The following is a 25036-nucleotide window of genomic DNA, read 5'->3' on the forward strand; positions in this document are numbered from 1 at the left end:
AATTTTCCAGTGGCAGCAGCACCCATGGAAACCTTGGTATCCATAGGACTCCTTGGTTTGTAGATGTAGTGCCCTACTGCAGCTTTGAACTGATGTACCTAGGACTGTTGGTCACATCGAGATTATTTAAATGTTTTTTAAATAGTTCCAAAATCGGGGCAAGCTTTGTCCGCGAGTGAGGGACACTGCAAGCACTTAAGGTAAGTGGTGAACATTTTTGCCCCTCTCGAAAACGGGGGTTATAAAAGTTCCCCCTGAGTCAGACAAACAAAGAAGGGGAGACCTCTGTCTAGAGGGAAACAGTAAGCTTCCAACAAGGAAGGGTAGGTTTAGTTGTAAATCCATGTTATCCACATTTTCTACAACGACCACAGATTCCTCCAACAGCATAGACTGGCATCTACTCTAGGACTGCAAGCGGCTTGGATAACCATCTTGTACCAAACAACCCCCTTAAAAGAAATTCAGCTTCTACAGTTGACGGCAGTCTTCAATCGGACCACTGGGCCCTCAACTTGATAAGAGGAAGGGATATGCCATAAGCCTCTCTAAAGGGCCTGTGTGCATCCTCTAGCATTGCAAAATATTTCACAAAACTCCTGTAAGTAGTAGAAAAACATCTTGTTGGAGAAAGAAGACCAGAGGAATCAGTTCAGCATTAGACCTGTGTGATTAAATTAGTTTCCCTTTTGGAGTCTTTCAGTGCGATTGTGCTAGCGCAGGTCTTGGGAGCCAGATTTTGGATGACATGACTGGGAGCAACGCGCTGAATACACAGAACAACTATTCGTCTTGGACCAGGATGTTCACAGAGCTTCTCTCCATAGCGGCTGTGCATGTTTTATTTAGGTTTGTTAATTTATATTCTTAAAGGGCTGGCTGGCAAAGCTCATTCTGCAGCAGGTTTCTAGGAGAAGGTAGTTTGCAAGACTCTTCGATTTGGGTTATTGATCGACCAGAAGAACTCTCCCCTGTTTCCAGTCCAGAGATGTGACATAGTATTGCTTATCTATTGTTATCAAATACTTAAGCTATACAGAGTGGGATTTGCCTCCAGCAAGAAAGATATATTTTTTTCTTTACCACGCTTCTTTTCAAATACATAAGGAACTTATTTGTTCCAACTAGCTCTCCTATGTATGTCTGCCATTAGAGTTCTCATATTTGGAGGATTATGTGAAACTCCCCCTTTAAAACTATCGCTTTCTGTTTGGTCAAAGACTAAAACAAATCTTAACCGACTTGTGATTTCAAATTTCCTGAGGTTCCAAAAAGTATGTAACGTACTTGGCTGACGTACATAAAGAAGAAATGTACCTTATTGGGGTGGCCTAAATTTTTAAGAATCCCCATTGTATTAATTCTTATATTAGAGTGACATAATAATTTTTTAAGTACAGAGAAGCACTAGAATTCAGCAAGAGGAGGACAGTTGGCTGCTCATCAACTTTTTTCCACAACAAATCGTATGGAGCCCTATATTTTATATTTAATTATCATAGACGCTATCTAGTTTTCGGTTTAATATGCTCACTTCTTGCTCTTCTATCCTAAAGGTGTGGAAAGAAAATGAGAATGTTTTTGTGACAGTCAGTGCAACCAATGTTGCATTTATTTTCCTTTTGCAAGCTTTATACTATTCAAATGAGATTGTTTTTAATCCATATATTGGCATTTCTTAAAATAAGAAAATGCAGGCCAACCTTTTTGCATTTGCAGATTACTTCATTTAGAGTTTGTTTGCATAATGATTTATACATTTAATTCGACTGCAGTAAGACTGAGAAATATGGTGGACAAATGATATGACAGTGATATTCCTAAATGTGGATTGATTTTGGCCCCTACACCGTGTTTTATCAACCTGTTTTATCACAGTGTTTTATCATATTTGAGTCGTATTAGACAGATGATGTGATTTATGTTATAGGGATAAATCTGTCTGTCTTTTAACAGTGGAACACCGGTAGTTTTTATGTATGTACTTTGTTATGCACAAGGAACTTTAGGACCCTATACTAATGGATGGAAAATTGTACTTGGGTGTTGATTTATTATTTACGGATTAAATAAGTTTGTGTATTCTTTTATGATTTATTATTTACGGATTAAATATGTTTGTGTATTCTTTTGTGATTTTATTCAAACCGAATGAAGTCTTTTGATGATAAAACAGAGGAACTCATTTACATCTGAAAAGTACACTTGGTCTTCACAGTTCGCTACATTCAGAACTCCTTTGTGCATGTTGTGCACAGATCAATTCGTTTTTTATACTTTTCACCCCCAAACGTTTGCAAAGTCAGTAGGTCTGCCTTTACCGTGCTAAACAGCATTTATCGATTTCTGTTAGTATTGTAAAGCCGGATCTCTTGGCTTTCCTAGTATTTGCGAGGAATGTTCTCGACTTATCTAGATCTTAGGTCTCCCCCACTTGAGTATATAATATCCTTAAAAGAGAAAATGGAACCTTTTCCCATCCATTCTGTGACTTCAGGTTTGGGCAGCAGTATTTCTAGAAGGATTGCTTATTTCCCTGTATCGGTAAACGTTACATGTGTAAACACATTTTTTTCATGTCATTAGGCATTCTTCTGAGTGAACATTTTGCTCAAGTACTTTTTGTGAAGTTGGAATGCTGCTTGGAATGTACACCTATAGAGTACTCCTGGGGCTCTTTGTGGAGCTCTTAAAAGTAGGAGACCTACTCTAAGAATAATAGAAAGCCTACAGAAGCAGGTTACTGACATTCAGCACCTGCTTTGGGAGTCAGACCGTTGTTTTAAAACGGTAGCCTTGCCTTCCGCTGGTGTTCTCAGGCACCTCTTCAGAGGCAGTGTAGACAGGTTATTACAGTACTCGGATATTGAAGGTCATAGTAGTCCTAACTGTGAGCTCCTGAAATGTTGGTCAAGGTTTATCATCCAGTGCAGTGACAGCCCGGTGTGGTATATCAGGTTGATTTGAATCCTTCCAAAGAGCTAACTGCCTTTCCACTCTGTCCTCAAGAATAGTCGGTCAACCATATATTTTCTGTTTGGGTCCGATATAATCTGCTGAACTTTTGCTACGGAGGATTATTTGAGCGATTTCCCCTCCTCCAGCGTAAAAGCCTTAGGAGGAAAAAACTGAAATATAGTCTCTCTCTTCAGAAAGAGCTTTAGATTTCGGTTTGAAGTATGTCGTCCAAATGGTGGTGTTGTCTGAGGGCGAGTATGTTTGAGACCGCTCTAGCCTGTTACCATTTCAGACTGCCATCTGCTCTGAAAATAAAAGTTTATTACAAGGGGACATTCTCAAATTGTCCTAGGCAGGGTGTTTAAAATGTGAGCACCCTCACACATTCAAATTACTCCCTTGCCTCCTCTTCATTTGCAATGAAACTGCTCATCCAGGTGAGGAAAATCCTTTTCTGGCCTTCCTGCCTTTGATGTAAATAAATTACATTAGCATTTGAAGAGGTGTTCTGGGCTGTTCTTTATCCAATTAACCCTTTGCTTGTAGTATGAAGCTAATTGTAATTGCATTTATGTGGAAATTACTAGCCCTGACAACGCAAATGTAGTGGCCCAGAGTGCACTAACGTCACTTTCTACAGCCAGCACTACTTACTAAATATGTGTTCGATGGCATCTGTCGCTGTAGATACACATGGTATGCATGAGCTCGCCATCTGGTGTTGGGTCGGAGTGTTACAAGTTGTTTTTCTTCGAAGAAGTGTTTTCGAGTCACGGGGCCGAGTGACTCCACCTTCTGTGCTCATTGCGCATGGGCGTCGACTCCATCTTCGATTGTTTTCTTTCCGCCATCGGGTTCGGACGTGTTCCTGTCGCTCCGAGTTTCGGAACGGAAAGATAGCTGAAGACGGAAGATTTTCGACGGTATCGTTGCGATCCGGTTAGAGATAGACACATACGACGACGCGTTGAACATCGAAGCGCTTCGGTGCCCTTCGGGGTAGATTTCGGCACCCCGTCGGGGCCTAGTCGGCCCGACCGCGTGGAGGACAACGCCGATGGAACGGACCCCGTTTCGATTCTGCCCCGAATGCCACAACAAATATCCTTATACGGACCTACACTCGGTCTGTAATCTGTGCCTGTCACCCGAGCACAGCGAAGAATCCTGTGAGGCCTGTCGGGCGTTCCGGTCCCGAAAAACTCTGCGCGACCGTCGAGCGAGAAGACTGCAGATGGCGTCCACGCCAAAAGAGCGTCGACAGTTCGAGACAGAAGAGGAACAGGAGGAATCCTTTTCCATCCAGGATTCAGACTCCGACGAGCTACACTCTACAAGAACTGTGAGTAAGACGTCGAGATCAAACCTTAAAAAAGGAAAGAAGGCCCAGGGGACGCCACTGCCAACCGGCCATGGCTCCACCCAAATTCTCGGTGACCAACAATCGGCACCGAAAAAGGCCCATTCAGTGTCGAGATCGTCCGACTCCGGTCGAGACACCGGCACGCAGCCTCCTCGAGACCGAGAGAGTGCTAAACAGAAGCATCGACACCGAGAGTTCGGTGTCGACACGGATCGACGCCGAGACAGTGGCGCCGAAGACCATAGAGGCCCAGAATTTTCGGCACAGAAAAAGAGGAAGGTTACCTCGGAGCCGAAAAAACAATCGACAGGGTTTTCGGAGCCGAAAAAAGCGACATCAGACCCTGTTTCTGGCTCCTACACTGAAGAGCATTCTATGTCTTCTCAAATGAAGAAACATAGATTTGAACAAGAACTGCAATCCACTGACGTGGATCACACGCAAAAGCGTATCTTTATTCAGCAGGGGACTGGGAAGATCAGTACCCTTCCACCTGTCAAACGAAAGAGAACGCTTCAGTTTACTCCTCAGCAACAAACAGCACAAAAGGTAACACCTCCTCCCTCGCCTCCACCTGTAACTCCGGCTTCGCCAACTTACACCCCGTCACATTCGCCAGCTCACACCGCCATGAGCCACGATGACCAAGATCAGGATGCGTGGGACTTGTACGACGCACCAGTGTCTGATAACAGCCCAGACACATACCCAACTAGGCCATCACCACCGGAAGACAGCACAGCCTACTCACAAGTGGTGGCTAGAGCAGCACTATTCCATAATGTGGAACTACACTCGGAACAAGTAGAGGATGATTTTTTATTTAACACCCTCTCCTCAACCCACAGCTCCTACCAAAGCCTGCCGATGCTCCCAGGCATGCTACGCCATGCAAAGGACATTTTCAAGGAGCCAGTTAAAAGTAGGGCAGTGACGCCTAGGGTGGACAAAAAGTATAAGGCGCCTCCTACGGACCCCGTATTCATCACCTCTCAGCTGCCACCAGACTCTGTGGTGGTAGGGGCTGCCAGAAAACGGGCAAACTCACACACTTCTGGGGATGCACCTCCCCCAGATAAAGAAAGTAGGAAGTTCGATGCAGCCGGGAAGAGGGTTGCTGTCCAAGCAGCAAACCAGTGGCGCATCGCAAATTCACAAGCGCTGCTAGCGCGATACGACAGAGCCCACTGGGATGAGATGCAGCATCTCATTGAACATCTCCCAAAAGATCTGCAAAAAAGAGCAAAACAGGTTGTTGAGGAGGGTCAAAACATTTCCAACAATCAAATACGCTCCTCCATGGATGCAGCAGACACGGCCGCAAGAACCATTAATACGTCGGTTACCATCCGTAGGCACGCATGGCTCAGAACGTCTGGATTCAAGCCAGAAATTCAGCAGGCAGTGCTTAACATGCCAGTAAACGAGAAACTTCTGTTCGGTCCGGAGGTCGACACAGCCATAGAAAATACCAAAAAAGGACGAAACACTGAGACCAATTCTAGACCTCAGGGTAGTAAACACATTCATCAAATCAGACCACTTTCACATGGTCACACTACAAGAAGTGTTACCATTGCTCAGAAAACACGACTACATGACAACCCTAGACCTCAAGGACGCATATTTCCATATACCAATACATCAATCACACAGGAAATATCTAAGGTTTGTATTCAAAGGAATACATTACCAATTCAAAGTATTGCCTTTTGGTTTAACAACCGCTCCAAGAGTATTCACAAAATGCCTAGCAGTAGTCGCTGCACACATCAGAAGGCAGCAAATACATGTGTTCCCGTATCTAGACGACTGGCTAATCAAAACCAGTTCGCTCACACAATGCTCAAACCACACAAATCAAGTCATACAAACCCTCTACAATCTAGGGTTCACCGTCAACTTTGCAAAATCAAACATTCTGCCAAGCAAAGTACAGCAATATCTAGGAGCCATAATACACACGACAAAAGGAGTAGCAACGCCAACTCCACAAAGGATCCACAATTTCAACAGGGTCATTCAACACATGTCTCCAAACCAAACAATACAAGCAAGAACAATACTACAGCTCCTAGGCATGATGTCCTCATGCATAGCCATTGTCCCAAACGCAAGACTGCACATGAGGCCCTTACAACAGTGCCTAGCCTCACAGTGGTCTCAAGCACAGGGTCACCTTCTAGATCTGGTGTTGCTAGACCGCCAAACTTACCTATCGCTTCTATGGTGGAACAGTATAAATTTAAACATAGGGCGGCCTTTCAAAGACCCAGTGCCACAGTACGTAATAACAACAGATGCTTCCATGACAGGGTGGGGAGCACATCTCAATCAACACAACATAAGAGGACAATGGAACATACATCAAACAAAACTGCATATAAATCATCTAGAATTATTAGCAGTTTTTCAAGCACTAAAAGCTTTCCAACCAATCATAACCCACAAATACATCCTTGTCAAAACAGACAACATGACAACGATGTATTATCTAAACAAACAAGGAGGAACACATTCCACGCAGTTAAGCTTGTTAGCTCAACAAATATGGAAGTGGGCAATCCACCATCAAATTGGTCTAATAGCACAGTTTATTCCGGGGATCCAGAATCAGATGGCAGACAATCTCTCTCGAGATCACCAGCAAGTCCACGAATGGGAAATCCACCCACAAATTCTGAACACCTACTTCACACTCTGGGGAACACCACAAATAGACTTATTTGCAACAAAAGAGAACGCAAAATGCCAAAACTTCGCGTCCAGATACCCACACAAGCAATCCCAAGGCAATGCCCTATGGATGAACTGGTCAGGAATATTTGCTTACGCTTTTCCTCCTCTCCCTCTCCTTCCTTACCTAGTAAACAAATTGAGTCAAAACAAACTCAAACTCATTTTAATAGCACCAACGTGGGCAAGACAACCCTGGTACACAACACTGCTAGATCTGTCTGTAGTACCACACATCAAACTGCCCAACAAACCAGATCTGTTAACGCAACACAACCAACAGATCAGACACCCGGACCCAGCATCGCTGAATCTAGCAATCTGGCTCCTGAAATCCTAGAATTCGGACACTTACAACTTAGCCAAGAGTGTATGGAAGTCATAAAGCAGGCCAGAAGGCCATCCACTAGACACTGCTACGCAAGTAAGTGGAAAAGATTTGTTTGGTACTGCCATCATAATCAGATACAACCACTAGAGGCAACTCCAAAACATATAGTAAATTACTTGCTCCATTTACAAAAAGCAAAGCTAGCCTTCTCTTCTATTAAAATACATCTTGCAGCAATATCTGCATACCTGCAAACTACATATTCAACTTCCTTGTATAGGATACCAGTTATCAAAGCATTCATAGAAGGGCTTAAAAGAATTATACCACCAAGAACACCACCTGTTCCTTCATGGAACCTAAACGTGGTTCTAACAAGACTCATGGGCCCACCTTTCGAACCCATGCACTCTTGCGGAATACAATTCCTCACCTGGAAAGTTGCCTTTCTCATCGCCATTACATCTCTAAGAAGAGTAAGTGAAATTCAAGCGTTCACAACACAAGAGCCTTTTATACAAATACATAAAAATAAGGTCGTCCTACGACCTAATCCAAAATTTTTACCAAAAGTTATTTCTCCATTCCATCTAAATCAAACGGTAGAACTACCAGTATTCTTCCCACAGCCAGATTCTGTGGCTGAAAGAGCACTACATACATTAGATGTCAAAAGAGCATTAATGTACTACATTGACAGAACGAAGAACATCAGAAAAACTAAACAGCTATTTATTGCATTCCAAAAACCTCATGCAGGTAACCCAATATCAAAACAAGGTATAGCCAGATGGATAGTTAAATGCATCCAAATCTGCTACCTTAAAGCAAAAAGACAACTGCCCATTACTCCCAGGGCACATTCAACAAGGAAAAAAAGGTGCTTCAATGGCCTTTTTAGGAAACATCCCAATGCAAGAAATATGTAAGGCAGCCACTTGGTCTACGCCTCACACATTCACCAAACACTACTGTATAGATGTGCTATCCGCACAACAAGCTACAGTAGGTCAAGCTGTATTAAGAACTCTATTTCAGACAACTTCTACTCCTACAGGCTAAACCACCGCTTATGGGGAACTAACTGCTTACTAGTCTATGCATACCATGTGTATCTACAGCGACAGATGCCATCGAACTGAAAATGTCACTTACCCAGTGTACATCTGTTCGTGGCATCAGTCGCTGAGATTCACATGGACCCACCCACCTCCCCGGAGGCCTGTAGCAGTTCAGAAGTTACCTTCAATTTTGTACATTTGTATATATATTACTTAATCCTTTAATAGATACATACTTACATTTTTCATTGCGCGGGCACTATTACTATAGTACAACTCCTACCTCACCCTCTGCGGGGAAAACAATCGAAGATGGAGTCGACGCCCATGCGCAATGAGCACAGAAGGTGGAGTCACTCGGCCCCGTGACTCGAAAACACTTCTTCGAAGAAAAACAACTTGTAACACTCCGACCCAACACCAGATGGCGAGCTCATGCATACCATGTGAATCTCAGCGACTGATGCCACGAACAGATGTACACTGGGTAAGTGACATTTTCATTTTCCTAATCGAGGATGAGTGAGTTGCTTTGAAAATGTATGACCGGTTTCTTATAGTTGAGTTGTTACTTAGAACATGAGGCCTTCTGCCAAAGGTCCATGACTGAGAGTTTTGTAGGGAGGGTACTCTTATGATATGGCTCTTTTACATTCCCAACTTACAGTATCCCGTCCTTTTATTGGCTGTTTTAATATGGAACTTTACTCATTAGTAACTCAGTACTCTAGTTTAGGTCATTAGTAGGGTGCTCTGTCGCCTGTGTGAATGCATGCCCATGCCGGTTACGTACATTGGCCTTCGGGTCTGAGTCAGGAACTTTTTGTTTGGTTCGACTTTTTTTTCCTTAATTTCTCTTTAGTCTTGTGACTGCTTAGTCCAATTATTTTGCTTCTTTCTAGATCTGTTTTAAGCTCATATTTGCAGTGCAAAGACCACAAGCCTGGTTACATTCCATCAGCAATAAGCAGCAGCTTATTCACATGGTTATATTCTTCCCTCAAACCTGCCGGGAGTCTTTTCTGGAGCTGTGTTTATCCTCAGGACATATCCCCTGCGGATTCTCCCCTGGCAGTCTCACACTCTGTGAACTCCAAGGTGTACAAATGGGGCTTGCTAACCCCTGACACCAGGAGTAGCTGCATCAGGAGTTGATCACCCGCTCCCAGTTCCCTACAGGTGTGGCTGCCACGTTTGGGTCCATATTATTCTCAGTGGTCTCCTTTGTTACTTCATGGTTGCTCTGAGCATGAAGATGAAGGCCAGGAAAACCACACAATCCCCCTCCGTCAAATACTGTTGCAGCTCACTCGCTCTCCTGTATGGCTCCCATAGTCCTTGGTGCACAGCTAATGCCAGAGGGTGTGTAAAAAGAGCACCAAGCACTCTGGCCCAACTGGTACTGCTGAGCCTAAGCAGGTCTTCCATCCAGGCTGCACTTAACTGGTGCTCCCAAGAAACCATTCTCCAGGGATTAGACTCTGGACTTTCTAGACACGTTCTCATGTGGAAAGGGACACAGACAACCATCAAAATTATTATAATTGTGTGCATTTTGGGGGTACGTCATCCATTGATGTCAGCGCTCCTGATTCGGGCAGAAGTCTCCATGTTTTGTAAGCCAAAAAGTACTTTTGTCTCCCTCCTAAAATTGCCTCCTCTTCAATGCAACTAAAAGGGAAAATAAGCACCAGTGGTGTGTGTGTTTTTTTTTTATTTTTTTTAATTTTTTTTAGTCTTTCCTGGTTTCAAATATTGCCGTTTTTAGTATCTTGTAACTAGTATTTGTATGTGGTTATCCCTTATCCTACCCACATTGCTGCTTCCGTCCCAGCTCCCTTGCTCTTTCATTACTTCTTTCTGGCCTCCTCTTTCACCTGCCCGTTGTCCTTTGCATATGTCCCTTTCTTTTGCTCATCATTTTCAATTCACAATTCTTTGAAAATGTCAGTGCAGGGCAAGAGGTTGAGAAACCATTCCCCTTAGGCCCGCTTCCGATGCCGTGCCGGTTTTATCTCAGGGCTTTGGCCGGGTAGGTGGTGGCTCGGCCACGAGGTAGGAGTAGTGAGAGCGATGCCAACCTTGAGCGCTGGTGAAAATAGAGCAAGGTTAATTGGGAGGAGGGAGTGAACACTGAAGGGCGAGGCACCCAGGGAGGGTTGGAGAGGGCTCGTTTGAAAAGGGTGTGCGCACCCTGGGGATCTTCTGCTAGGGAGGCATAAAATTGCATTTAGCTAAAGCAACACGGGGGAGCAAGGTACTGGCTAAAAAGAATCTAATTAGGTAAATTGAAAATCTCCAGTGGCGAAGGGAGTTTGCTTTACAAGAAGGTAGAGCAAGTTGAGCCTCATTTGTTCTATGTATGTATTGTCTTTTGCTAAGCAGACAAGCGCAAATCACATCTACTCTTTAATCCCGTTACGTAGGTGATGGTTATAGATTAAAAAAATGTGGTTGATCAATGTTACGGTCCTAAATAGCTATTTGCATAGTTGCTGAATCATCTTAAGAGTTCGTGTCCCTTTTTTGGAAATTGTGCCACCGACCTTATTCACGGTGTTTGCTGCATCAGTGCTCCTCGCAGTAATGAGCACTGTAAATCTGTTTAAATAAAATAGAGAAATCATGAAAAGATGGGTTGTTGCCTGCTTCTGGTGTTGCAGTGGTTGTGAGCTGAGGGTGCGGCATGCTTCTGGTGTTGCAGTGGTTGTGAGCTGAGGGTGCGGCATGCATCTGGTGTTGCAGTGGCTGTGAGCTGAGGGTGCGGCATGCATCTGGTGTTGCAGTGGTTGTGAGCTGAGGGTGCGGCATGCATCTGGTGTTGCAGTGGTTGTGAGCTGAGGGTGCGGCATGCATCTGGTGTTGCAGTGGCTGTGAACTGAGGGCGCGGCATGCATCTGGTGTTGCAGTGGTTGTGAGCTGAGGGCGTGGCATGCATCTGGTGTTGCAGTGGTTGCGAGCTGAGGGCGCGGCATGCATCTGGTGTTGCAGTGTTTGCGAGCTGAGGGCGCGGCATGCATCTGGTGTTGCAGTGTTTGCGAGCTGAGGGCGCGGCATGCATCTGGTGTTGCAGTGGTTGTGAGCTGAGGGCGCGGCATGCATCCGGTGTTGCAGTGGTTGTGAGCTGAGGGCGCGGCATGCATCCGGTGTTGCAGTGTTTGTGAGCTGAGGGCGCGGCATGCATCTGGTGTTGCAGTGGTTGTGAGCTGAGGGTTTGTCATGCTGCTGCTATTGCAATGGCCTTTGAGTTGAGGGTGTATCATGGTTTGGTTGTGAGGGTGTCTCATGCTCCTGCGCTGTTTATGAACTGAGGTGCATCATGATTTGGGTGTTGCTGTGAGCTGAGGGTGCATCATGCTCCTGTTGTTGTGATGTTTATGAACAGGGGTTGTATCATGGTTTGGTTGTGAGGTGAGGGTGTCTTATGCTCCTGGGGTGCATCATGGTTTGGGTGTTGCTGTGAGCTGAGAGTGCATCATTCTCCTGGTGATGTGATGTTTATGAACGGAGGGTGTATCACGGTTTGATTGTGAGGTGAGGGTGTGGCATGCTCCTGCGTTGTTTGTGAACTGGGGTGCATCAAGGTTTTTGTGTTGGTGTGGCTGAGCGTGTGTAATGCTTCAGGTGTCAACGGTTGCGAGTTAGGGGTACATCTTGTGTTGCCATGGTAGGGAGACAATGATGCCTTGTGGCTTTGGTTTTGTAACAGTTGTCACCGCACGGTTGCATTACTTTGGGTTTTGCAGTGGTGTGTACAGTCATTCAAACGTTGTGACCTAAAGGTGAGCTGTGCTTGGAGTGTTGCATGTTACAACAGTTGTGATCTGAGGGCACCTCTCACCTTCATGTCTGTGTTTGATGGTGTAGTGTGCTTCGAGTCTTGTGAAAGTGAGCAGAGTGTGCACCATACTTGAGTTTTACAATTGATAGGAGCCTTGTGTATTGTGATAGCTGTGAGATGAGGTGGCTACATGCTGTGAGTTCTGAGATGGTTGTGAGCTGAGAGGGCAGCCACCACAAAATCCTCAGACAAACTGTTTGCTTTAATGGCGCTTATAGAAACTGCTCACCTGGTCCTCAGTTTGAGCTCCCATCAGCTATTACACTATTGAGGGTCCATGATGCGTTTATAGCTTTATCCTGCCTGCCACCTTTTCCGGTGCTTACAGTGCCTTTTCAGTTCTAACATCGTGATTGTGCCTTCTGTCTCTTCCTAGGAACCGGCCAGTTGAGAGCAGGTTTTCCCGCCCTGAGCCCTCTTCACGCCTCTCCTACGATCTCAAACGTGGACAGACTAAACCCAAGTAAGTAGATGTACATCATCCGTAAATGCACGCTACTCCGAATTTGTGAGTGATATTTTTTGAGAGGTTGTTACTTGGTACATTAACAACTCGGGGATTACTGGGTGCTTTCAGCCCCCTCTAGAGTGTCTGTGTTCAGGTTTCCCTCAAATGAAGTGATGTAGTGGGTGCTTTGATGCTTTAAATGTACCAGTCTGCTGGAGACATTGATAAGAGAACACATTTGTCTTTTTGTTGTGTTTATCGGTTTGGGTGACTCTCCTCTTACTTGAATGAAATCAGAGGGTGGGATTTAGGAAGGGCATGCCCGGATGGTGGTTGAACCAGGCAGGAGAGAGGGAACATTTTGCAGAGGTGAGTGTCGTCTTTTCAGCCGTGCATGGCTGATTTCATTAGAGAAGAGGCTTGCTGGAGCAACCCTCATCTGTGGCAGCGACGTTCAGTGTAGGTCCAGGAGGACTGGATTCATGCCAGGTTTTCAGGGTAACAGCTAAGTTATTTCTACTGTGTATATTCTAATCCTGGCCCTACATTGGGCACCCTGATTTTAGAATGTTGATGATACAATCTAATGGGGAAAGACCCCTGAGCAATAGACATTAGACAACCATTGTGATAGCAGCTTTAAAGGTTAATGCTTTATTACCTTGATCTCAAAATACGCTGAAAATCTGTTCTATGAAGTTTCTGTTGGTTGTGGGAAATCCCCCCCCTCCCCCCCCCCGCTTTCAGTTCCATCTGCAGATGAAAGTTCTTCCTAAACATAGGAGTTCTAATCAGTCAATCAACTTACTCAAGTCTTGCATGGCCTTTATTTGCTGCTGAGATATTTGAGCCATTGTGATTATTATGTGTTCACTGCTGCTCTCTTAAGGCTACTGTTATACAGTGATACTGTTATAAAAATTGATCCCCCTGCCATTTTTTTTTACCAGTGCCTCTGGCTATAATTTCGGATTGTTCTAAAGCAAGTTCGGCCAGCATCACGCCATCATCCCACTGTCATAATCCACTTTCTGTTGGCCTAACTGATCACCTGTAAAAGCCAGGCCTCTTAGCCTTAGATCCAGTAATTGGCTTTGCCACCCTTAACGCTACCCTGGTTCACCCTCGTTGGCTACTTTGTTGCCTTCTCGTTTGCAGTGATTGGAGCACCACTCCTTTCACAGCCTTCATATTGACCAGAGCCATATGGCATGAAAAAAGCTTGTTAAAGCAAAGGATGATATCTTCCTACATCACCGTCACACTGGGGTTTTAATTCCCCTCTTTGAATGCCACACATTGGTAGGTCAGGCCCTCATCTGTCAGTTAAAGCTCTCAGTTGCATGGTTTGTTTCTACATTTTATTTATTAGGTAATATAGCACTAATATAGCACTTACTCTACTAAACCGGACTTCAGTGTTCTACAACACGCATTCAAAGTATAAAGTCAGCAACATATTAATTGACAACATTTAAACAAGCATTTCTGATGGATACAACTACCTGTGGATTCCTCACCGAATGAATACTCCCATGGCGCCAGCATTCGACGGAAATCTTCTTCCTAGCTTCTGCACGTCGACGAGGACGTCACATTTGCCCACGCGACGCCGTCTGACGTCATATAGGCAATAAGAAGTCCTCGCCGACGTCCGTTCCCTTTTTTCCGTGCCATTCGAAACGGTTATCTTCGAGGGAGCTACTGTTGCCTTTCGGTTACAGTGTGTTTTTTCTGCTGCCTGTCTTTTTCTCTGAGGTTACTATGTCTCAGAGGAAGTCTGGTTTCAAGCCCTGTCGGGAGTGTGGGGGCAAGATGTCAGTTACTGACCCACATTCGGACTGCTTGTGGTGCTTAAGTTCAGACCACGACGTGGCCACGTGTGATTCATGTCAACACATGAATCCGAAAGCCCTGAAGGAGAGAGAAGGCAAACTCTTTATGGCGAAGTCGAAAAGAAAGGAGAAGAAACATCATAGGAAATCCTCCTCGCCGAAGTCGCATCGACGTCATTGAGACTCCCGTCGGGACTCACGGCGCCATTCGAGCAAGGAGAGGTCTCGATCGAGGTCGCCATCGGCTCGGCGTCGGAAGACTTGGGAGGTCAGTCCCACAGTCACTCCTCATCCATCGACGCTGTTGCCCTCTCCGGCTTTGCCTGGGCAGACGTCTTCAGTGATTGAGATGCCACAGCCTTAGGTGTTCTCTCCGACGTCTCAGACGTCGAGGTCGGGGTCACCTTCGATCCAGGCACCCCAGTATCCGGCTTTCCCGGCTCCTGGAGCCGATAATACTGCATTTTTTAATGCAATGTTTACCATATTCCAGCAGATGGCTCCAGGCAGTGCTCCGACTGGTCCTTCGGGCCTGTTGGCTTTCAGCTTGGGTGCTCCGGCGCTGATACGGCCAGCACCCTTCATGCCCTTTCTCCCCTTGGGAAATGTGGGCTCGACGCCGGTGTCGGCTCCGGTGGCTCCAGAGGTTTCGGCCCCGGAGGTTTCGGCTCCATCGGCTTCGGGGTTATCGGCCAGTGACCCCGGCAGGACCATCTGAGACTCCGAGATGCACCTCTCTTCGTCCGGCGCCTGGCTCGGCGTCGAAGCTTCCCGTGGCGCCTGACATGGCGTTGGACGGATCCGGTGATCGGCGTCGTTCCTTGACTTCTGCAGACGCCATGTCGACGCTGTGTATTGAGGAGAGGTTACATTCGAGGAGACGTGCTCTCCGCCTCTTGGAGGAACAGGAATATCAACGAGTTCTGGAGGAAGGGGAAATTGAAGATTCTAGCGAGGGTCTTCATGGACTGGATACAGCTAGTGGCCTTGATACTTCCCCTGAGTGGGACTTGTCATCTCCAAGGGAGTATACTGAGGAGGCAGCCACTTTTCATGCTGTAATAAGGAAGGCGGCTAACTTCCTCGAACTGCCTTTGCCGGTGGCTGAGGCGAAACAGAATTTACTAACTGAGGTCTTACATCAGGCCTCTACATCGGCAGAGCCTCTTGCCATTTAACGAGGCTCTGCTTGAACCGGTATTGGAGGTCTGGAAGAAGCCGGTATCTTCCTTAGCTGTTAATAGGTCGGTGGCCAGGAGGTATCGGGCTGCACCATCTGACCCTGGCTTTCTTTCCAGACACCCTACGCCGGAGGGCTTGGTGGTCCAGGCTTCCTGTTCTGCTAGATCTGCGCCTGGATCTTTTCCAACAGTGCCGGGGGACAGAGACTCCAAAAAGTTGGACTCCCAGTCGAAGAAAGTGTTTTCGTCCTGTAGCATGGCGTTAAAGTCCACTAACGCTACGTGTATCTTGGGGCGGTACATCTATGCTCTTATGGACGAGATAACATCATTGCATACAGAGCTTCCTCAAGGACTCTTGAATCTCGTGTCTGATGCTCAGGCTGCTGCAACACAAGCTTTTTGGTGCCAAAGCAGATTCGGCCTTGGAGAGGTTTAAAGAGAGTAGGGCCACGGCCAAGTCGTTAGGACTGCAAGCCGCTTCTTCTGCCTCCTCCAGGTTTTTTAGGAGGTTTCGAGGATTTGGTCGTGGCTCATCCTCCTCTTCCTTTCGGGGGAGATTCCAACAACCTACCTCCTCTCTCACCTTTAGATCATTTAGAGGGAGGGGTAGGGTCCTACCAGAGAAGCCTCTCAGCAGCACTCTGCCTCTTCCTCTGGAGGGGTGCAGCAGGGGAAGCAGCCTTAGGCTTCCACCAATTCCCACTCACTCCTCTCCTGTAGGGGGACGGTTACTGCATTTTCTTCACAAGTCGGGGGTCATCACATCAGGGTTACCAGCATTGTGGGAAAAGGCTACACCCTTCCCTTTCGGGAGTTTCCTCCCCCAATCCCGCCCCGCCCATCTTATTGTTCAGAAGAACACCTCCTGTTGTTAGAACAGGAGGTTCAAGTCCTCCTTTCAAAGGGTGCAGTGGAGTTGGTTCCAGAGCAGGAGAAGGGTCAAGGTTGTTATTCCAGGTGCTTCCTGATTCCCAAAAAGGATGGTCGGTTGAGACCAATCCTGGACCTGAGGATTTTGAATTGGTTCCTCAAACAGGAAAAGTTCAAGATGCTGACCCTAGCTCAGGTGCTTTTGGCATTGAACAAGGGAGACTGGATGGTGTTGGTCGACTTGCAGGATGCTTATTTTCATATCCCGATTCTTAAGTCGCACAGGAAGTATCTCCGGTTTGTGGTGGGGTCGCAGCACTATCAGTTTGCGGTCCTCCCGTTTGGTCTTACTTCAGCACCTCGAGTCTTCACGAAGGTGATGTCGGTGGTTGCGGCAGAGCTCAGAAGGAAGGGGATAGCAGTATTCCCTTACTTGGACGACTGGTTGATAAAAGCCAAGACTCCGGAGCTTGCGCTGCATCATCTGCAGTTGACGACTCAGTTGTTGTTCGACCTGGGCTTTTCGGTGAACGTGCCCAAATCTCACCTATAGCCCTCACTGCCTCCTGTTCATAGGGGCAGTACTGGATACAACATTGGATCGAGCCTTTCCTCCGCCACAGCGGATTCAATATATTCAGGAGTTGGTTCCAATGTTTCAAAGTGGAGCGGTCATTCCAGTCCTCAAGGTCCTTCGTCTGCTCGGTCTGTTTGCCTCCTGCATACTGTTGGTCACGCATGCTCGCTGGCACATGAGGGCTCTTCAGTGGTGCCTCCGAAGGCAGTGGTCTCAACACAGAGGGGATCTCGAAGGTTCTGTCAGGATCTCCAGGGATGCTGCCACGGATTTGAAGTGGTGGATTGCGGACGACAATCTTTCCCGGGGAAGGCCGTTCACGCAGCCTCCACCAGTGACCACGGTCATAACGGATGCTTCCACTCTAGGATGGGGAGCTCATCTGGGGGACCTGGAAATCAAAGGGCTTTGGTCTCCAGAGGAACAGATGTTTCATATCAATCTGTTAGAGTTACGGGCTGTACGTCTGGCTCTCAAGGCCTTCCTCCCATCCCTTCGCGGTCAGTCGGTTCAGGTCCTGACGGACAATACTACCGAGATGTGGTATATAAACAAACAGGGAGGAGTGGGGTCATACCTTCTCTGCAGAGAAGCTCTTAGACTATGGTCCTGGGCAATGGACCATCAGATTTGCTTGCTAGCAAATCATCTGGCCGGAGTCTTGAATGTTCGTGCGGACAGTCTCAGTTGCCATTTCTCGGCCGACCACGAGTGGCGTCTCCATCCAGATCAAGTCCGTCTAATCTTCAGTTGTGGGGGTTTCCTCGGATAGATCTGTTTGCCACCCAGGAGAACTCGCACTGTCCGTTATTCTGCAGCCTCCAGTATCCGGTGCAGAGAGCTTTGGGGGACACGTTTCAGAGAACCTGGTGCGACCAGTTGCTTTACGCGTTTCCCCCCCCATACCCTTGATTCCTCGAGTGTTGAGGAAAATTCGCCAAGACCGGGCCCAAGTAATCTTAATCGCTCCGGATTGGCCAAGGAGGGTGTGGTACTCCGACCTTCTCCAACTCTCACTGTGCCCTCCGCTCTGTCTCCCTCTCAGGGCAGACCTCCTCTCGCAGTCGCAGGGGCAGGTTTTACACCCCAACCTCCAGAGTCTGCACCTACATGCCTGGAGATTGAGCGGGCAACCTGAGTTCCTTCTCTCTCCCGCCTGATGTAGTGGATGTTATCTTAGCGGCCAGGCGACACTCCATTAAATCTATCTATGCTAATAGGTGGTCTAAATTTGTGGTATGGTGTGGAGAGAGACAGATTGATCCCTTACATGCTCATTTGTCAGATGTTTTATCATTTGCTTTGTCTTTAGCACAGAGGGGTTGTGCAGTGGCTACTATTAAAGGTTACTTGTCTGCCTTGTCAGCCTTCATTTGTCTTCCAGACCAACCTTCGTTATTTAAATCTCCTATAGTACTTAGATTCTTAAAGGGCCTTATGAATAAATATCCTCCAAATCCTTTTGTTATGCCTCAATGGGATTTGTCCTTGGTCTTAACTTTCCTTATGGGGTCTCCTTTTGAACCTATGCATTCTTGCCCCTTAAGATTGTTAGTTCTTAAGACAGTCTTCCTGGTTGCTATAACATCTGCAAGGAGAGTGAGTGAGTTGCAGGCTTTGTCAGTGAAACCCCCTTATACAACTTTTTACGGGGGTAAGGTGGTGTTGAGGACCAAGGCTGCTTTCCTCCCGAAGGTTGTTTCACCTTTCCATTTGGCCCAGACAATTACTCTGTCCACGTTTTATCCTCCGCCTCATCCTTCAAAGGAAGAAGAGAGACTACATCGCTTGGACCCAAAGAGGGCGTTAAGCTTCTACATAGACAGAACGAAGGATTTCAGGCTGGAGGATCAGCTTTTCATCGGATACGTGGGCGAGAGGAAAGGCAGTCCACAAGAGAACACTCTCCAGGTGGGTTGTTCTTTGCATTAAAATGTGTTACTCTTTAGCAAAGAAGGATCCTCCTGATGGTATTAGAGCTCATTCCATCAGGGCTAAGTCGGCCACTTCGGCCTTGGCTAGAGGTGCTCCTGTGGTTGACATCTGCAAGGCCGCAACTTGGTCGTCCCTTCACACTTTTGCAAGGCATTACTGCTTGGACTCAGAGGTCAGAAGGGACGGCCATTTTGCACGGTCAGTGCTGCAGGATTTCTTGGTTTGACCATATAGGCACCCACCACCGAGAGCGGTACTGCTTTGGGACTCTATTCATTCGGTGAGGAATCCACAGGTAGTTGTATCCATCAGAAGAACGAGTTACTTACCTTCGGTAACGACTTTTCTGGTGGATACATTAGCTACCTGTGGATTCCTCACGGTCTCACCCGCCTCCCCGTTGCCTCTCTGGTCTCACCAAGTAATTCTTGAGTGTGCTCCTTTTGGTCCTGAGGGCTACAATAGATTATGTATATATGGGCATATGTATATGTTTATATGTGTATATATTTATATATATATATATATATATTTGTATATATATATATATGTTCGATGGCATCTGTCGCTGTAGATACGCATGTTCTGCAATAGCTCGCCATCTGGTGTTGGGCCGGAGTGTTACAAGTTGTTTTTCTTCGAAGAAGTGTTTCGAGTCACGGGACCGAGTGACTCCTCCTTTTGTCTCCATTGCGCATGGGCGTCGACTCCATCTTCGATTGTTTTTTTTTCCGCCATCGGGTTCGGACGTGTTCCTGTCGCTCCGAGTTTCGGAACAGAAAAAATAGTTAATTTCGGAAGATTTTCGTCGGTATTGTTGCGTTCGGGATCGGCGTACTTACATTCAACACCGCATCGAAGATCGAAGAGCTCCGGTGCCCTTCGGGGTAGTTTTTCGATCCTCCGTCGGGGCCTGGTCGGCCCGACCGCGTGCTGAGGAACGCCGATGGAACGGACCCCTTTCCGTTTCTGCCCCAAATGCCACAATAAATACCCCTACACAGACCAACACTTGGTCTGCAACCTGTGCCTGTCACCTGAGCACAGCGAAGACACCTGCGAGGCCTGTCGTGCGTTCCGGTCCCGAAAAACACTCCGAGACCGTCGAGCCAGAAGACTTCAAATGGCGTCCGCACCGACAGCCCGACGGGAGTTCGAGGAACAGGAAGAGGAAGGTACCTTCTCGATCCAAGACTCAGACTCCGAAGGATTCGACGATACACAAACCGTGAGTAAAACGTCGAAAACCACACAAAGAAACATTTACAAGGCCCAGGGGACGCCACTGCCACCAGGCCATGGCTCAACCCATAAAATCGGTGACCGACCGTCGGCACCGAAAAAGGCCCAAACGGTGCCGAGATCGTCCGACTCCGGTCGAGACACCGGCACGCAGCCTTCTCGGGACCGAGAAAGTGCTGGAGACAAGCCTCGACACCGAGATGCCGGTGTGGACACGGCTCGACGCCGAGACAGCGGCACCGAAACAGATCGACGCCGAGAGGTTTAGGCCCCGAAAAGGAAAAAAGTCACCTCGGAGCCGAAAAAACACGCAGACAAAGTTTCGATGCCGAAACAAACTGCAAGCGACCCAGCTTCAGGCTCTTATACAGAAGAGCACTCGCTAACCTCCCAAATGCAGAAGCATAGGTTTGAGGAAGAGCTACAAGCAACTGATGCGGACCATACGCAAAAGCGTATCTTCATTCAGCAGGGGACAGGAAAAATAAGCACCCTTCCCCCCATTAGGAGAAAGAGAAGGTTGGAGTTCCAGACGGAACAAGCACCACAACCAAAAGTGGTGAAAAGAGTTACACCACCACCCTCTCCTCCGCCCGTGATTAACGTTTCACCAGCACAAACGCCATCACACTCCCCAGCTCACACCACCATGAGCCAGGGTGACCAAGACCAGGACGCATGGGACCTATACGACGCCCCAGTGTCAGATAACAGCCCAGAGGCATACCCTACAAAACCATCTCCACCAGAAGACCGCACCGCGTACTCTCAGGTGGTGGCTAGAGCAGCACAATTTCACAACGTAAGCCTCCACTCAGAACAGGTCGAGGATGATTTCTTGTTCAACACACTCTCCTCCACCCACAGCTCCTACCAAAGCCTGCCTATGCTCCCTGGTATGCTCCGGCACGCAAAAGACATATTTAAGGACCCGGTCAAAAGTAGGGCAATCACACCAAGGGTGGAAAAAAAGTATAAGCCGCCTCCTACGGACCCGGCTTTCATCACAACACAGCTGCCACCAGACTCTGTTGTTGTAGGAGCAGCTAGAAAAAGGGCCAACTCTCACACATCTGGAGATGCACCACCCCCAGATAAAGAAAGCCGCAAGTTTGATGCAGCTGGTAAGAGAGTCGCAGCACAAGCTGCAAACCAGTGGCGCATCGCGAACTCCCAGGCACTACTTGCGCGCTATGACAGAGCCCACTGGGACGAGATGCAACATCTCATTGAACATCTGCCCAAAGACTTCCAAATTAGGGCAAAACAAGTGGTTGAGGAGGGACAGGCCATCTCCAACAACCAGATCCGCTCCTCCATGGACGCTGCAGATACAGCTGCACGGACAATTAATACATCTATAACTATCAGAAGGCATGCATGGCTCCGAACGTCTGGATTTAAACCAGAGATTCAACAAGCAGTTCTCAATATGCCTTTTAATGAAAAAGAACTGTTCGGTCCAGAAGTGGACACAGCGATTGAGAAACTCAAAAAAGATACGGACACTGCCAAAGCCATGGGCGCACTCTACTCCCCGCAGAGCAGAGGGAATTACAGCTCATTCCGTAAAACGCCCTTTCGAGGGGGGTTTCGGGGTCAAAGCACACAAGCCAGCACCTCACAAGCCACACCGTCCAGTTACCAAGGACAGTATAGAGGAGGTTTTCGGGGACAATATAGAGGAGGGCAATTCCCTAGAAATAGAGGAAGATTCCAAAGCCCCAAAACCCCTACTACTAAACAGTGACTCACATGTCACTCACCCCCTCCACACAACACCAGTGGGGGGACGAATAGGTCATTATTACAGAGCATGGGAGAAAATCACTACAGACACTTGGGTTCTAGCAATTATCCAACATGGTTACTGCATAGAATTTCTACAGTTCCCTCCAAACATACCACCAAAAGCACAAAATTTAACAACACACCATTCCAATCTCCTAGAGATAGAAGTGCAGGCACTATTGCAAAAGAATGCAATCGAATTAGTGCCAAACACACAAATAAACACAGGAGTTTACTCACTGTACTTTCTGATACCAAAGAAGGACAAAACACTGAGACCAATCCTAGACCTCAGAGTAGTCAACACTTTCATCAAATCAGACCACTTCCACATGGTCACACTACAAGAAGTATTGCCATTGCTAAAGCTGCACGACTACATGGCAACTTTAGACCTCAAGGATGCTTATTTCCATATACCAATACACCCATCGCACAGGAAATACCTAAGGTTTGTATTCAAAGGAATACATTACCAATTCAAGGTACTGCCTTTCGGATTAACAACAGCACCAAGAGTCTTTACCAAATGTCTAGCGGTAGTCGCTGCACACATCAGAAGACAGCAAATACATGTGTTCCCATATCTAGACGACTGGCTAATCAAGGCCCATTCGTTAATAGAGTGCTCAAATCACACAAATCATATCATACAAACCCTCTTCAAACTAGGGTTCACCGTCAATTTCACAAAATCCAAAATTCTGCCACGCAAGGTACAACAATACCTGGGAGCCATAATAGACACATCAAAAGGAGTAGCCACTCCAAGTCCACAAAGAATTCAAAATTTCAACACCATCATACAACGCATGTATCCAACACAAAAGATACAAGCAAAGATGGTATTACAACTCCTAGGCATGATGTCATCATGCATAGCCATTGTCCCAAACGCAAGACTGCACATGAGGCCCTTACAACAATGCCTAGCATCACAGTGGTCTCAAGCACAGGGTCACCTTCTAGATCTGGTGTTAATAGACCGCCAAACTTACCTCTCGCTTCTGTGGTGGAACAACATAAATTTAAACAAGGGGCGGCCTTTCCAAGACCCAGTGCCACAATACGTAATAACAACAGATGCTTCCATGACAGGGTGGGGAGCACACCTCGATCAACACAGCATACAAGGACAATGGAACGTACATCAAACAAAACTGCATATCAATCACCTAGAACTTCTTGCAGTTTTTCAAGCACTAAAAGCTTTCCAACCAATAATAGTTCACAAATACATTCTCGTCAAAACAGACAACATGACAACAATGTATTATCTAAACAAGCAGGGAGGGACGCACTCCACGCAGTTAAGCCTGTTAGCACAAAAAATTTGGCATTGGGCAATTCACAACCAAATTCGCCTAATTGCACAGTTTATACCAGGGATACAAAATCAACTCGCAGACAATCTCTCTCGAGATCACCAACAGGTCCACGAATGGGAAATTCACCCCCAAATACTGAACACTTATTTCAAACTCTGGGGAACACCTCAGATAGACTTGTTTGCGACAAGGGAGAACGCAAAATGCCAAAACTTCGCATCCAGATACCCACACAAACAATCCCAAGGCAATGCCCTATGGATGAACTGGTCAGGGATATTTGCTTACGCTTTTCCTCCTCTCCCTCTCCTTCCTTACCTGGTAAACAAACTCAGTCAAAGCAAACTCAAACTCATATTGATAGCACCAACTTGGGCAAGGCAACCCTGGTACACAACGCTGCTAGACCTATCAGTGGTACCCTGCATCAAATTGCCCAACAGGCCAGATCTGTTGACACAGCACAACCAAAAGATCAGACACCCAGATCCAGCATCGCTGAATCTAGCAATCTGGCTCCTGAAATCCTAGAATTCGGGCACTTACAACTTACCCAAGAATGTATGGAAGTCATAAAACAAGCAAGAAGGCCATCCACCAGGCACTGCTATGCAAGTAAATGGAAGAGGTTTGTTTGCTACTGCCATATTAATCAAATACAACCATTACACACAACTCCAGAACATGTAGTGGGTTACTTGCTTCACTTACAAAAATCTAACCTAGCTTTCTCTTCCATTAAGATTCACCTTGCAGCAATATCTGCATACCTGCAGACTACCTATTCAACTTCCCTATATAAAATACCAGTCATTAAAGCATTCATGGAGGGCCTTAGGAGAATTATACCGCCAAGAACACTACCTGTTCCTTCATGGAACCTAAATGTTGTCCTAACTAGACTTATGGGTCCACCTTTTGAACCCATGCACTCCTGCGACATACAGTTCCTAACCTGGAAGGTGGCATTTCTCATCGCCATTACTTCCCTGAGAAGAGTAAGCGAGATTCAGGCGTTTACTATACAGGAACCTTTTATACAACTACACAAAAATAAAGTCGTCCTAAGGACCAATCCTAAATTTTTGCCAAAGGTTATTTCACCGTTCCATCTAAATCAAACAGTGGAACTTCCGGTGTTCTTTCCACAGCCAGATACCGTAGCTGAAAGGGCACTACATACATTAGATGTCAAAAGAGCATTAATGTATTACATTGACAGAACAAAGAACATCAGAAAGACTAAACAACTCTTTATTGCATTTCAAAAACCTCATGCAGGAAACCCAATTTCAAAACAAGGTATAGCCAGATGGATAGTTAAATGCATCCAAATCTGCTACCTTAAAGCTAAACGACAGCTGCCCATTACACCAAGGGCACACTCAACCAGAAAGAAAGGTGCTACCATGGCCTTTCTAGGAAACATCCCAATGCAAGAAATATGTAAGGCAGCCACATGGTCTACGCCTCACACATTCACCAAGCATTACTGTGTAGACGTGTTATCCGCACAACAAGCCACAGTAGGTCAAG

At 46.6% G+C, this 25036-nt stretch overlaps 1 protein-coding gene across 6 annotated transcripts in view; it reads left to right on the top strand.

The window, feature by feature from the left end:
• ZBTB46 (zinc finger and BTB domain containing 46) overlaps nucleotides 1-25036 on the top strand; it is a 232109-nt gene that overhangs the window by 131312 nt on the left and 75761 nt on the right. For all 6 annotated transcript variants that reach the window (XM_069243264.1, XM_069243263.1, XM_069243261.1 and 3 more), the window contains one exon: nucleotides 12667-12753. In XM_069243264.1, the coding sequence (XP_069099365.1) occupies nucleotides 12667-12753 (87 nt within the window). The remainder of the gene's footprint in view (nucleotides 1-12666; nucleotides 12754-25036) is intronic.

Source organism: Pleurodeles waltl, chromosome 7 (assembly GCF_031143425.1).
Source record: "Pleurodeles waltl isolate 20211129_DDA chromosome 7, aPleWal1.hap1.20221129, whole genome shotgun sequence".
Taxonomy (NCBI): Eukaryota; Metazoa; Chordata; class Amphibia; order Caudata; family Salamandridae; genus Pleurodeles; species Pleurodeles waltl.